General features: G+C 50.5%; 2 protein-coding genes across 4 annotated transcripts in view; both read right to left on the reverse strand.

Annotated features, from left to right (window-relative positions):
- BCL2L11 (BCL2 like 11) overlaps window positions 1-1,229 on the reverse strand; it is a 49,285-nt gene extending 48,056 nt beyond the window's left edge. The window contains exons 1-2 of the mRNA XM_070798175.1: window positions 901-1,229; window positions 195-379 (exon numbers count right to left, since the gene is read on the reverse strand). Of these exons, the coding sequence (XP_070654276.1) occupies window positions 195-379; window positions 901-936 (221 nt within the window). The 5' untranslated portion in view covers window positions 937-1,229. The remainder of the gene's footprint in view (window positions 1-194; window positions 380-900) is intronic.
- ACOXL (acyl-CoA oxidase like) overlaps window positions 1-15,602 on the reverse strand; it is a 341,825-nt gene that overhangs the window by 1,845 nt on the left and 324,378 nt on the right. For 2 of the 3 annotated variants that reach the window (XM_070798174.1, XM_070798171.1), the window contains exon 19: window positions 2,851-4,379. The exons of the other annotated variant lie outside the window; for it this stretch is intronic. In XM_070798174.1, coding sequence (XP_070654275.1) covers window positions 4,179-4,379 — 201 coding nt within the window. In that variant the 3' untranslated portion in view covers window positions 2,851-4,178. Of the gene's footprint in view, window positions 1-2,850; window positions 4,380-15,602 lie in introns of those variants that run through there. 3 annotated transcript variants of the gene reach the window in all.

Raw genomic sequence — 15,602 nt, forward strand, 5'->3', positions numbered from 1 at the left:
CCACCGACGCGCACAACCGCGACCACCGCCGATGGGGGCATCGCCGGGGTCCAGCGGGCATTCCACTACCTGCGCCAACCCCGAGTAACAGGCCCCCGAGGGCACGGTACAGCCAGCCAGCCAGCCAGCACTGCGAATGGATCGAGCGGCGCTTGAGCACACCCGAATCGCTAAGAGGGTCGGGACCCACGGACCGGGCCGGTTCTACAGCCACTGGCTCGTCCACCGCGTGCCCCCGGCGGTCGGAGGAGGCCCTCTTGTCTTTTGCTGTTTGTGGATCTTGGGTCTGGCATCGTCCGCAGAGCGCCCGCAGACGGGGCAGTGTCCCCAGACACGTCCCAGAGAGAGAACGAACGCAGCAGCAGCCCAAAACTTCGGCCTGAATGAGTAAAAAGAAAAGCCGAGTCCCGTCAGTTTAATCACCGTCGCTGTTCCATAAATCCTTCACAACGGACCTGCGCCCCGCAAAAAAGCCGAGATGCGAGACCGGATGGCATCTCGCGGCCGCTACTCAGGGCCCGTCGGACCTGGCGGGCGGGCGAGATTTTACGGGCGGGCGCTCAGCCTGGTCCGGCGCGGCTGCCCCCAGGTCCCCAGCCAGCGCGTGGCGCACGCGCTGCCTCCCCCAGTCGGCCAGGAGAGGCTTCACCATCCCGGTGCGCCGCATCCCCGCCCGAGCCGTTAAGTGCTCGCAGCCTCAGTGCGGACGACCCCTCCCCTGCCTGCGGCACGAACTTGACCCGCACCGGTGACCGCCTCCCACCGGACAACACGCGGGACGAGGACGCGCGCCTCTAACCGCACGTGCGCGGGAAGCGGGCTGGAGGTGGCGCCGAGCTGGGTCCCGCGCCAATCTTCCATCCGTACCCGGCTTGCTCCCCGGGACTCGAAAGTATTTACCTTGCGTTTCTCAGTTCGTGAATTAGGGTCAGACATTGGGGGGACGAGGGCCACGGGAACGGCACCGAGGCGGTGGCACCGGCTGCGGCTGCGGCGGCGGCGGCGAGAGCGAGGCGAACCCAAGCAGTCTGAAACGGTGCTGGCCGCAGAGGGCAGGGCGCGCAGGGCGGTTGCGAGAATCCGAGGACAGCGGCGGCGACGGCGAAGTAGGACAGAGCGCTCCTGCAAGACCGAGACCTGGCGGCTGCGCGGAGCGAAGTGAAACCTGCGCGCCTCTGCTGCCCAGCTCAGGCTGGCGGCCCCAGGTCCGGGCCCAATCACCGTGGGCTCCGCCCCCGCTAAGTCCCGCCCGGCGCGCGGGCTGGCAAGCCCCGCCTCCGCGACGCCGAGGCCGCCCGCGCGTGCAGGCTCGGACAGGTAAAGGAGGGGGCGTCCCCGCCAACTTCCCCGCTGCGCGCGCCGCCGGCCCTGCCCCTGCCGGGCGTGTTTACCCGAGAGACTTGGGCTACGGACTGCTCTGCGCACCCCCATCCCCCATCCCAAAGTGCACTCTCTCCTCCCCACAACCCCCGCAATTCACTGGTGGCCAAGGCGTGCGAGTGGAACAGAGGGGGCGCTCCGGGCACACATTGAGCCAGCACCGGCCTCTGCCGCCCGCGGAAAGCCTCAAGAGGCGCCCCTGAGCCTTGGCTCTGCCTCGGGAGTTTCCCTTCTGAGCCGTCCTGGGGCAGGCGCCGAGACTGGGTGGGTCCTCGGGAACGCGCAGGTCTAAGGGTGAGAGGGGTGTCCCTTTAGTTCTCCCTTCCAGATGAGGGGGCTCCGCGCTGGACCCCCATCTGCCGACTGCTCATCTTCCTCTCTCTCGCCTAAGGCGGTACTCTTAGGCGGCCTCTCTAAAGCCACCCCAAGCTGCATCCAGCTTTTCTCCCGCGCCAAATCTCCCCTGGTAAGAGGTAAAGCCTGTAATGGGGAGATGAGAAAAGGACCCAGGGCGATCCCCGGATGCGTTTTTCCGCAGCCCCGCTGCGAGACTGGGAGTGAACGCTGAGCAGGTGAAATAGGGAAATGAATAAATCTTTTCAAATCCTTTTAAGAAAAAAGGACTGGGAAGAATCGTGGCCTCCAGATGGGAGATAGGATGGTGCCTCCACTTGGTTGGGTCCTCGAGAATTGTTGGGCTCTCAGAGAACCGTCCAGGAATGGTCCCCTGGCGTGTTAAGGTCAGAGAAGGCAGCGCCGAGGGCCTCGGAGGGTTCGTAGAGAGCAGCAGGGAGAGCGCAATATACCTCCACCCCTCCTCCCTGCGGGTCCCCGTCCGCTTATCCTTAGAGTCCGAAGCCCCACTCCACTCCTTCCCCGAAGCCCCACTCCACTCCTTCCCCGGAAGACCAAAGTCTGTGAACGCCGTGGTCCGCACGCCTACGGCCCTTTCAATACGCATCCTGCTTCCCTACCTCTGCCCTTCCCTGGGCTCCCCTAGTTTTGAGACTCCCGCAGCCGGAGTAGTGGAGGGCAAATCGGTTAGGAGATGGAACATCCTGCCGCGGGAGAAATGAGGCTAGACGGATTACAGACTCAATTTAGAGGCCTCCCTAACCCGAACCCCAGAAGAGTGCCTCGGTGCAGAGAAGCAAATCAGCGAGGAATGATCCCGCCGTCTGGCCACCTTGGTCAGTTTTTATGTTTTATAAGCAAATGCGGAACATTAACAGCAGAGCCCAAGGTTTGTTTTCTCAGCGCAACCTCCCGCGAGTCCTGAGCGAGGTGAAGGAGGCCGAGGGGCTGGAGGACGCGCGCCGGGCTCCACCCCGGGATTTCGCTGCAGGAGGGAAAGGACGCGCGCGGGTGTCTGCAGCTTGGAACTGCCATCAGTGGCTACAGGTGGCGGCCGCAGGCAAACTCTGCGCCTTAACCTCCTATCGCGGCACTCGGGGGGGAAAAGAGACCAACCTTCCGTGCCCTCGAGGAGCCCCAAACCCGCCGCGCGCCCGAGTGCTCCGCGCTCTCCGTGGGGTTGGACGATGAAGACAGGGACCGGAAAAGAACCACACAGAAGAACCCCTGATGGTTGTTTTTTGCTTCTGTGCAGCTCCGCCGCCCCCGCGTCGTCTGCTCTGGTGACCCTGTGAACACTTAAAAAAAAAAAAAAAAAAAAAAGGAGTCGGAGAAAGCAGCCGGCTACATGCTCTTATTTGGGCCACAAGCAGGCGGTCAGCTTGGAGGTGGCAGTTCGCGCAACCCAGACTGTGCTGAGGAGCTTCGACCAAGCGCCTGGCGTCGGGTGACGGCGTACCCTTCACGCCCTCTCCCGCAGAGCCGCAGCCTAGGGGAGGGCGGGTAGGTGCGAGGTCTTGGCTCCCGTCCTAGATGTTGCTCTTGTGGACAGAAGCAGAGCGGCGTGCCCTTCTGCCTCCGCGAGATGTGGAGAGGGAAAACGGAGGGCATAGACTGAAAGCAAGAGTGAAGTCGGGCGACATCTATGGCCCTCGCTGGAACCACAGGCGTGTCTCTCCAAGTCCCGAAACCAACTTAACTGCAGTGGATCGCCTCGCTCACCTCCCCGTGCTCTGCAAGCTGCGGGAACCTTCCGGACGCTTAATTTCATTACGAAACTGTATCTCTGTCTGTGCTCTTCTCAAGAACACATTACACTTTAATTTGGTAAAAATGTTTCCTAGCTTCGTCTGGCGGTCGGTCCGGAAGCTGCCAGCCTGGAGGGACACGCCCGGGTTCATGCTTTGCCCAGAGCAAGACTCTAGGTTCACACTCCCCTCTCCTTGCTCGTGTGTTTCCTCGCAGGTCCCCCCCCAACCCCCACCCCGGGGTTGGGGGCTGGGAAAGCGTCACTTGCTGAATTGAACCTTTGCCTACGGGTGTTTCATTTTTAGACGTTTATTTTTCATCCAGCACCACAGTCTTCCCAAATCACTGGGAACCTGAATCACCACTAGCAGCGGGAGACTTTGGATGGCAACCGGCTCTGGAGCGCGCCCAAAGGAAAGCCCACTCGGTGTAGTGCCCTAGGCGGCAGAGGGCACGGCCCGGCGAGTCGGGGTTACTTGGGGAGGATAAAAGGCCGCGTTCCGGATCGGAAATGGGGCTGCCGCCTCCCAACAGCCAAGTGGCCTGGCCAGCCTCAGCGGGAACCCCATTCCATGACCGAAATCCCTGGGGGCCGCGGAGCAGCGCGTGCCAGCCGGCCTCGGGCCCCAGCTCCAGGCGTCTGAGAAGCATTCTGGCAGCTGCGGGCGGGCCACCACCCTGGCCGCCCCACCCGCTTACAACTTGGCTCCCAGCTTGGGCCGCGGAGACCGCGCTCTTTCCCCGGCCAGGGAATGCTGTGGTGCTGGGTACAAAACCCAGGCGGCGTTCGGGTTGGCGAATCCAGCGATCGGTGCGTGGAGGGAGGCGTGTGAGATGTTAAAGGCAGAGATCACCCTTAGGGCATCATCCTTCACTGAGTTGCACAAATGGAGCAACTGCAAAAGACAACACAGGCGAACGGGTCAGATGTTGGCTCACTCCGCATAGCGCTTTGGTGCCAGCCGCTTCACGCCCACCCGCAAGCACCGGCACACCAGCGGTCGCTGACACTAGTTTCCCTTCCGATTTCCTGGGACCCATGAGGGTAAGAGGCTGTTGGTCACCGTCACAAGCCTTCTTCATCTTAGGAATTCCTAGCTCTTGACACTTAGTCTGGCAGAAACAAGCTTATTCCGCGAAGGCGTGGGTGTGGGCTCCAAATTAGCGGGGGGGGGGGGGGGCGCGGCGGAGACCAACACCTGGAAAATCCCCCTTTCCAGCCTCCACTCCCCTTCCCCCATCTCTCCTCCGTTTCTTTCCCTTTCCCTCCACTCTACCTCTGGAGTGACTGGGGTGCCACCCTCTGGCACACAGAGGCAACTGAAGAGCAAAAGCATCAGAAAAAGGTGAACCAGTGGAGACTTCCCGCTATTCCACAATGACCAGCACTTCCCACCCCTGGCTGGCAGACACCACAGTTCCTGAAACATCTGCACAGGGGGGCTGGGGGACCAAGGCCATGCACTGGTACCTTTGTGCACCTCCCACCCCCGCTGCTGTGCAGGAAATATACCTGCGCAGGAAATATAACACAAAGGAACCCCACTGACACCCTTGTGTCCTGACAAAAGTTGGAAGGCACAGATAAGCTTTTCCTGCAGAAGAGAAAGGGAAATGCAGGCCAGTGATTTTGAAGGAGCTGCACTGAGTGTATTTTTATTTCATTTCCCATGGTTTAGGTGCCAGGAAAAAAAAAAAAAAAGCTCTTAAACATAATAGATTGTTTTCCTAAACCTTGACAAGGGCAGGGCAGAAGAACTACTTTCCTTTCCCACTTACTAGCTACACAATTTACTCCTCCATTTTTCAAGTTTTCAGCCAGCCATAAATTTCTTTCGCTCACTAAATTACAGTTAGCCCCCAGGTTTTTATGGTTTATTTTTATGGTTTTTAAAACATCACTTACACCAACCCCACCTTTGCCCTCATGGTGGCGGTCATCGCTGAGTTACACTAATGCTGTTAAGACAACAGTTCTTTGCAACAGTTCAAAATGCCACTTTAGGTGTTCAGAGACAATGAGAGTGGGCTCCCCAAGGGGGGATGGGGAGTAGGTGGGGAAAGAACATCAATTTTAATAGTCTAACAATCCATCTTCCCTTAAAATTTGCTCTATTACATCAGTATTTTCTAATGAAAACCTTCATTCTTTACACACTGTGGTTAAGCATCATCAAATCAGTACTGAAAAGACTTTGATCACATTCACAAGGTGCACTATGATGAACTTTCACTGACCAAGATTTCAAAGTTTGTAATTAATACTCTTGACAAATCCCTGACTAATCTGTCAACTCTGTATCTACCCACACAGTTCAAAACCATGAGATGGTGTGCAAGTCCCTAAAGCTTCCACACATTGTAGTATCATTACTGGAGACAAATTTTCCTTTTGGTTAGCATTATGAAACTCAACCAATTCTGTAGTATATTCTACAATTCTACAAGGGAAAATTCAATTATTCAATTATTCAAATGAGTATTGCATGGAAGAGAATATGGGTTTGGTTTGTCTGTTGCCGATCACAGAATAAGGATCCAGAGGTAGAAATTATAAGAGGCAGATTTCTTTTCTTTCTTTCTTTTTTGGATAGGTGTGGGTATGTGTATGCTTAGTCATGTCCAATTCTTTGCAACCCCATGGACTATAGCCCACCAGGCTTCTCTGTCCATGGGATTCTCCAAGCAAGAATACTGGAGTAGGTTGCCATTTCCTTCTCTAGGGGATCTTCCAGACCCAGGGATGGAACCTGTATTTCCTGCATTACAGGCGAATTCTTAATACTAGCACCACTAAGGAAGCCAAGAAGTGGATTTATTTAGAGAGAAATGCACTCCACAGAGTGTGGGCCATCTCAGAAGGCTAGAGGACTGGGAAATAGGGTGTGGTTAGTTTTTACGGACTAGGTAATTTCATAGGCTAATGAGTGGAAGGGTTATTCCAACTATTACAGGGGAAGGGGGTAGGGATTTCTAGGAATTGGTCTCCCACCCACTTTTTGGTCTTTGATGGTTGGCCTCAGAAGTGTCATGGTGCAGGTGGGTGTGTCATTTAGCTTGTTGATGTATTTCAAAGAACCCGTACTGACGCTTCCCCGATGGCTTAGTGGGTTCTCAATGCAAGAGACACAGGAGACACAGGTTTGATCTCTAGGTTGGGAAGATCCCCTTGAGGAGGAAATGGCAACCCACTCCAGTATTCTTGCCTGAAAAATCCCATGGACAGAGGAGCCTGGCAAGCTACAGTCCATTGAGTCACATAGAATCAGATATGACTTAGCGCCTGAGCACGAACGCAAAATAGCCCTCCTCCTTTCTTTCTCCATTTGTCACAGACTGCAACACAAACCCAAAATGACAAGGGTCCAGATGGAAGGATGAAGCAGCATTCCTGTTTGACTCTGATCCCAGGTAGCCTCCTACCTCTGGGAGGGATGGTAATGATAATGATCATTCTTCCACTTACAAAGTGTGTACTGTAGTCCCCAGCTGTGTCGGGGACATTCTGTGCTCTAGAGTAGAGGTGCATACTGCAGAGACAGGCTCCAACATTGTGGCGCTACAGTGTGGTTTTAGACACTTTTTACAAATACAATTCTTCATATAACGTAAGCAGTAGCTAATATAGCATTGATTAGTACACAGTTACAGCATTTTCTTGGGCTTTCCTGATGGCTCAGTGGTAAATCAGCCCAAGATGCAGGAGACATTGGTTCCATCCCTGGTTTGGGAAGATACCCTGGAGAAGGATATGGCAACCCACTCCAATATTCTTGTCTGGGGAATCCCATGAACAGAGGAGGCTGGCAGGCTATAATCCATGGGGTCACAAAAGAGTCAGACACAATTTAGCAACTAAACAACAGTAACAGCAGCATTTTCTTATTACTGCTGCTGCTGCTGCTAAGTCGCTTCAGTCGTGTCTGACTCTGTGCGACCCCATAGACGGCAGCCCATCAGGCTCCCCCATCCCTGGGATTCTCCAGGCAAGAACACTGGAGTGGGTTGCCATTCCTTCTCCAATGCATGAAAGTGAAAAGTGAAAGTGAAATCGCTCAGTCGTCTCCAACTCTTAGCAACCCCATGGACTGCAGCCCACCAGGCTCCTCCATCCATGGTATTTTCCAGGCAAGAGTACTGGAGTGGGGTGCCATTGCCTTCTCCAATACTTCTATAAGTATAAAATGATACATATTGTAACCTCTTTTCCCCCACTCTGTCCTGCCAGTGAGCCAATGGTGCTGGACAGAGTACCTCGAGTCCATTCATCTCTTTGTAAAGAGTATTCACCAGTTTTCGGAAAAACATCAATGGAGAAGTGCCCTTAAATATAAGAGAATATGAACAAGTTATAAATTCTTGCAGAAATTTTTTAAAAGGACAGGCCAAAAGCAGGGGAAGTATTGGTCTAAAAATAAGAACATAAAATCTGGGACTTCCTCAGTGGTCCAGTGGCCAACTAGATCCCATAAACCACAACTAAGAGTTCAACTGCAACAAAATAAACGTTAAAAAAAAAAAAAAAAAGAAAGAACGGAAGATGCATTGAAGTATCGGGTGAGGAGGATTGGAAATATCTACTTTAAAGAAAGAGGAAGCACTCCATAATGGAGGGACAGTATGTGGATATGTGAATATGTGTATTGGGGGTGGGGTTTATAATGTTGATTTTTGCTTTCCACCCCTGCCTGGTTGCAGTAGGTTAGTTTTTTCTCTCTCTCTGACTCTCCTTGCATTTTTCTCATTCCAGCTGGGAGAGCAGAATGGCCTAGGACGGGCAGTGACTAAGCTTCATAGTCTTCTAAACAAACTTTATTTTCTATGGTGTTGGTATTATCATAGAACAGATGCCCAAGTTTCAAGGTACCCAGCGCACTTACAGTAGCACCCCAGCTCTTCCTGAGACTCTCTGCAGGTTTGCCTGCCTCTTCCCATATCCCCGTCGCTGTTCCCAGCACCAGATGACCTCAAACTGTTCTCTGTTTGTGTAAAGTCCCTTATCCCAACTTGAAATGTCCATTAATTAGCCCATTTCTTGCTTGGGCTCCATGATAGAGCCTTTTCCTCCTTGAGAATAGAGCCCTTAAATCTGGGCTGCCTTGTGACTTGCTTTGACCAATAGAATGTGGAGAAAGTGACGCTGTGTGAGTTTCAGAGCATGGGTTTCAAGAAGGCTTTCAACTTCTACTCTCACTCCACTGGGACCCTGAGACCCCTTGCCGTGCAGAGGCCTGGCCCAGCTTGTCAGAGGATGAGCGGTCACATGAGGGAAGAGCCAGACCCACAGCTAGACACGTGAGCGAGGCCATCTCAGACCCCTCAGTCCTATTAAACTTGGATTGCAGTTATGGTACTGAAGGCTAGCTCAAGAATTATGCTAGAACCCAGGTTGCCTATCCAGAGAATTTCAAAGAATAAACAACTTTTATTTCATGACACTTAAGTTTTAGAGATGTATATTACACAGCAATAGGTAACTGAAACAAAAAATTTAATTCAACTTTCCATCCACTGGGGATCTTCAGCTTCACTTCTACCTTCTTACTTTAGTTATCTGAGGACAATTTTATAATTATACAAAGAGTTGACAGGTGTAGAACTCAAGAGCCTCTTGATGAAGGTGAAAGAGGATATTGAAAAAAGCTGGCTTAAAACAACATTCAAAAAATTAAGATCATGGCATCCAGCCCCATCACTTCATGGCAAATATAAGGGGAAAAAGGGGAAAGAGTGACAGATTTTATTTTCTTGGGCTCCAGAAATCAATGTGGACAGTGTCTGTAGCCATGAAATTAAAAGATGCTTTCTCCTTGGAAAGAAAGCTAAGACAAATCTAGACATTGTATTAAAAGCAGAGACATCACTTTACCGATGGAGAAGGCAATGGCACCCCACTCCAGCACTCTTGCCTGGAAAATCCCATGGACGGAGGAGCCTGGTGGGCCGCAGTCCATGGGGTCGCTAAGAGTCGGACAAGACTCAGCGACTTTACTTTCACTTTTCACTTTCATGCATTGGAGAAGGAAATGGCAATCCACTCCTGGAGAATCCCAGGGACGGGGGAGCCTCGTGGGCTGCCATCTGTGGGGTCGCACAGAGTCGGACACGACTGAAGCGACTTAGCAGCAGCAGCACTTTACCGACAAAGGTCCATATAGTTAAGCTATGGATTTTCCAGTAGTCATGTACAGATGTAAGAGTTGAACCATAAAGAAGGTGCTTTTGAACTGTGGTGTTGGAGAAGACTCTTGAGAGTCCCTTGGACAGCAAGGAGATCAAACCAGTCAATCCTAAAGGAAATCAACCCTGAATATTCATTAGAAGGACTGATGCTGAAGCTGAAGCTCCAATACTTTGGCCACCTGATGTGAAGAACTGACTCATTTGAAAAGACCCTGATGCTGGGATTGAGGGTAGGAGGAGAAAGGATGACAGAGGATGATATGGTTGGATGGCATCATCAACTCCATCGACATGAGTTTGAGGAAGCTCCAAGAGATAGTGAAGAACAGGGAAGCCTGATGTACTGCAGTCCTTGGGGTTCCAAAGAGTCAGACATGACTTAGTGAATGAATGACAACAGGTGTAGCTGATAGGCTTAATGGAAAGACAGAACATCAGTCCTGAAAGAATAAAACTAAATGAGCATCCAGTGGTAGGGTATGTGGGGGAGAATTTGAATAGCAGGCTGGAGATCTCACTGCAGGCCACCACCCAGCCCACTTCCCTAGTGCAGTTTAGAAGGCAAATCACCAGGACCTGCCTTAAAACCATCCTCCACTCCTTCAGCTTCTCTGTGAGGGGCTTCTGTTGTTGTTGTTTTAGTCGATAAGTCATGTCCGACTCTTTTGTGACCCCATGGACTGTAGCCCGCCAGGCTCCTCTGTCCATGGGATTTCCCAGGGGATCTTCCCAACCCAGGGATCAAACCTGCGTCTCCTGCATTGGCAGGTGGATTCTGAAACCACTGAGTCACCAGGAAAGCCAAACCTCCAGCAAAAATCCTCAGTACAAGCCAAGTGTCCGGGATGGGGAAAAAAGAAAGTATTTGTAACCAGCGATCCCAAGTCTTGTAACTGCTTAAGTTCTCCTGTGCCATCGGTCAAGGGAAATGGATGGGGCCTGGTCATACCAGAAGCAGCTGGTATGATGGATGGGTGCCTCTTTATCACCTTACTTCAGCAGGAATGTAGGGTTTCCTGACTCCCAGAGCTGTTTTAAACAATGATGGCCCAGGACATTCCCAGGTGGTCTAGTGGTTAAGACCTCACCTTCCAATGCAGGGGGTGCAGGTTCGATCTGTGGTTGGGAAGCTAAGATACCACATGCCTCATGCTCTAAAAAACTAAATACAAAACAGAAGCAATATTGCAACAAATTAAATAAAGACTTTGGCCCACATCAAGAAATCTTCGGGAAAAAAAAATACATTTAAAAAGAACAAAAGAACAAGGATGGCCAGCAGGGGATTATCTCCAAGGCCTGAGTCTGTCTATTCTAGGATGTGGATGAGAGGATGGAATGAGGTAATTATGTGAAGGCCACAGTGTAAGAACAAGGATGGCCAGCAGGGGATTATCTCCAAGGCCTGCGTCTGTTCTAGAATGTGGATGAGAGGATGGAGTGAGGTGATTATGTGACGGCCACAGTGTAAGCTGCAAAAGGCAGGAAAGCAGGAACTTGTCAACTGTTTATCCCCAAAATGCCATCATCAAGGCCTCTAAAGGCTTCTAAGGAACTCCTATTCGGGAAGTTTCAACGCAAACCTGTCCATTTACACATAAAGTCAGGGGCTGACCTGACAGGATGTGAAATCAGGCGTGGGTACCTGGATGCACTTGCCACTTCTATCCAGTTGGACTGCTCTTTATTCTCTGATGCTCAATATTTCTCACTTAAAACCGTTTTAAAGAGCACTCTCCTTAAAGAAGAGGGTCTAAACATCAACACATTGGCCTTTCATCCAAGGCATTGCTGGACTCCACCTGGGAGGTGATGGCAGCTAGACAGAGACAAAAGGGAACAGGCACAGAGACACCTTCTCTTACGAGTCCCCTCTGTGAGATGTGCGAAACCTTCATCCTGATGGGTGTGCGCAGGTGTGTGTGTCTGTGAAACAATATCAGAATGTGTTGCCTCATTTCAGTGAGCCACCTGCTCCAGATGGTTGTTGAAAATGTTAAATAAAACGGGGTGTCAGCGTACGTCCCCCAGACACGCTTCAAACATGTCTCATCAAAGGCAAGGTCGATTCATTTTTGTCTTCTGTCTTCATCACTCATGGAAAGCCATCCAGGCTTTCTCTGCTCTGTTCATTTTTATCCTGGAATCTGGCATGAGAACTCCCTGCACTCTCCTCGGTAGCCCCTTTAATTCAGACTTTCATTATGTTCTCTAGATTTTTGCAGGGCTAGTGGCTCAAATGGTAAAGAATCTACCTGCAATGCAGGAGACCCAGGTTCAATCCCTGAGTTGGGAAGATCCCATGGAGAAAGGAATGGCAACCCACTCCCATATTCTTGCCTGGGGAATCCCATGGACAGAGGAGCCTGGCTGGCTAGAGTCCATGGGGTCGCAAAGAATGAGACAAGACTGAGCAAGTAACACACATAGATTCTTGCTGCCCAAAGTTACCTTCCTTGAGTATCTTTTAAAACACTTTTACTTTTGGCTGTGCTGGGTCTCCGTTGCTGCAGGGGCTTTTCTCTAGTTGTAGCAAGCAGGGACTGCTCTCTAGTTGCAGTGCGCGGGCTTCTCGTTGCTTCTCTTGCTGTGGAACACGGGCTCTAGGGCGCGTGGGCTCAGTAGTTGAAGCACAAGGGCTTAGTTGCTCTGCGTCATGTGGGATATTTTGGATTGGGGACTGAACCCATGTCTCCTGCACTGACAGGCTGATTCTTTACCACTGAGCCACCAGGGAAGTCCTGAGTACTCTTTTTTTTTTTTTCCCTGATCATTCTTCTTCCCCAAAGCCTGGAATCACCCACCTGCTTCTCAGGTTAAGGGAAAATGACCGACTGTGAACTTGAATCCTTTAGCAGTACTCAGTATATTGAGTCCCATAACTATGATAGTTTCATCATGCACTATCCATGCACAATCTGCATTTTCTACTTGCAACAAGGAAACTTATCCTGCTTCCACCAGATGCTCTTCACTCTCGGGAACTGGACCACATTCCCATGCTCCCTCACTGGCACAGCACAGTGTGACCGGCTCTCTTCCAGGTTTTGTACTTCAAGTCTTGCTGCTTCTGTAAAGCCATCCTCAAATACTTGCCATGTTAGTCGAAACAACCTGGACAGGTCATTTCATTTTGCCAACCCTCAGTTTCTGCATCTGTAGAAAGGGAATATTATCCGTCTCTCTCAGGGTTTTGTAAGGATTAAGCAATAAACATGTAAATATTTATATTATATCATAATAAAGCATTTAGCATTACTGGTTTTGTCACATAGAAGATACTAGCTAGATAATGATCCCCTCCATCTGCTTTTCCATCACTTTCAATTTTCCTGAACACCTAGTTCTTAGCTGTATATCTAGGTATGACTATTATATATATATATGACTGTTGTATATATATATTCAGTTCACAATTTTCATTTGCTCTTCTTTACAACTTTGATTTCTTTGCTGCATTTTATGATGGCTGCTTTAAAATCATCAAATAATTCTAACATCTCTGTCATCTCAGTGTTGGTATCTATCAACTATCTTCAAGGTCTTCCTTATTCTTGGTCTGATGACTGATTTTCAACTGAGACTTGGACGTTCTGGGGCATGACGTTGGGAGAAGCTGGTTCGTATTTTAATCTCTGGTTGGAACTGGTCTCGTCTGACGGCGGTTTGGTAGTGTCAGGCAGCAAAAGGTCATTATCTTTCTGGATGTTATCAGACTCTTCTTCCAGAACTCACTCTTGGGTCAGTAACAAGATGTCAGGGCACAGGAGAAGCGCACAGCTGCTCTCGGCAGGCGATACGGCATCGTTTAGGCTTCTGCTCTACTTGTCGAGGCCAAGCGACGGTGGCGTGGCTGCCCGTTGTGCTCTGAGACCCCCTCTGATTTGGACTACTGGGAAGACTGTGGCCACGACCAGGGGGAGTTCCACCCATCGCCTTCAGAATGGCCCCTCTCCACGCCGAAGCTGACCTCAAGGAAAGGACAGCCTGCTTTACAGAAGGATAGCAAACCCACTGGAAACAGATCCATCTTATTTTTAAACTGTATTTTATTTTTCAGTTTATTTTTATTTATTTGGTAAAAACAGGGCTTCCCAGGTGGTGCTAGTTGTAAGTTTATATGGGCATCTGACCCCCTGTGGCCTAGGAAGTCAGGAGCGATGGGTTGGCAGAGAATTCTCTTATGAAAGTACACCAGGCAGCCAAAATATACAACAAGACTCCACCACTCTCTCAACCTGTGACCATGAGCAAATAACCTTTCCTGACCTGTTACTTCACATGTGAAATGACATCATGTGTGTGTCCTAAAGCTGATTTGCAAGAGTGTCCTTCTTGGTACCAGTCACTATAGCTGGTAAAAGCACAGAAATGGGAACTTCGAACCTTACCAAACCAAACCACAAATATACTTGCTATAATATAACCATTACACATAGTTTTCAAAAGGAATGTCTAAGTAGCCAGCCTTTATCTTCCAAGGCATTCTTAGATATTGATGGGCTATTTGTGTAATTTTCTGCCCCCATTTTTTCCCGTTGACTTGATTTTAGATTAACTAGAAAATGAATCAGACATTTTCAAAGAAGGGGAACCTTAAAACAATCAACAACTATTTTTAATCTAAAAGATAGGATAAGGAATAAGGTTGAAGCGATTGGTGAGATGAGGTTTCCCTATGCGGCTGTCATTCATGGTCTTGGCTGCTGCTCTGACATATAACTGAGATTCTGCCAGGAGTCTCCAGCCACCTGTGTCTGCCTTTAGCCTCCTCTGCTATTCCATGCTTGCACTGCGCAATCCTAGCCCCAGTGGACAAGGCATGGATCGTACCCCCAGCCTTTGCCCAGGATTCACCTCTCCCACGTAGCATCTGTGCTTCCCACACGCCATCCTAGATAGCTTAGCGTGCAGATACAGAAGCAGCCACTTGGCTGCCGTGATTTGGCAGCTTTCCTGCATCTCCAGCATCTTTATAACATCATTGTGCAGCGGCTCAGCCGTGTGACCCGGATGTCCTGTGCTCTGCTCCCTGGGACGGCCACTCCCTGAATACCCACCATGCGCCAGGAGACAGACGAGGTCTTTATATTAACGGTCTCCTTCAGTTCTCATGAAAACTCTGTCAGGCACCAATCCATTTTACAAATGAGAAAACCGAGGCTTAAAGAGTTTAGGATGTGGCTCCAAATCATATACCTCATAACTGGGACAACTAGGGTTTTCATCCAGAGCTTTCTGCTTCCACAGCTTCCAGTCTGCCTCCATCTGCCCCCACTTCTCCCATACCTCACGTTTCTAGACCCCAGAGGGGAGAGGGTGTTGCTCTGAGGAAATGCCTCCACTATGGTAGCAGGCACATGACCTGTGCTGCTTCTGTCTAAGTCAGAACCCATGTTCCACATGTGTCACGTGGAAAGCATGGATCTGATCAGCCACACTGGCTCAGATTCCCCACGGGGACCAGGGCAGTAATGGTGACCCCGGGGGCTCTGGGGCTTTGCCACTGAAGGAAGGTGTCGAAGACAGTGAGTTAGTGAGTTAGCCAGCCACCATGACGTGAAAGGGCCAGCCTGACGATCTGGGGGCTCTTCCCAAGAAGGACAATGCTTCAGCTGTCCAGAAAACAAGCCGGCGAGGCTCAGATACAAGAGTCTTCAAGAAATAACAGATTCTAATGGGAGTTCCCTGGTTGTCCAGTGGCTAAAACGCCATGCTCCCAATGCAGGGGGCTTGGGTTCAATCCCTGGTCAGGGAACTAGACTGCACAGGCCACAACTAAGAGTTCACATGCTGCAATTAAAGATCCTCCACATCGCAATGGAGACTGAAGATTCGAGTATGGCAACCAAGACCCGGCATAAACAAACAAACAAACAAACATATATATATATATATATAAAGAAAAAACAGATTCTCTGAGGGAGGGCCACTTG

Source organism: Bos indicus, chromosome 11 (assembly GCF_029378745.1).
Source record: "Bos indicus isolate NIAB-ARS_2022 breed Sahiwal x Tharparkar chromosome 11, NIAB-ARS_B.indTharparkar_mat_pri_1.0, whole genome shotgun sequence".
In the NCBI taxonomy this organism is placed as follows: Eukaryota; Metazoa; Chordata; class Mammalia; order Artiodactyla; family Bovidae; genus Bos; species Bos indicus.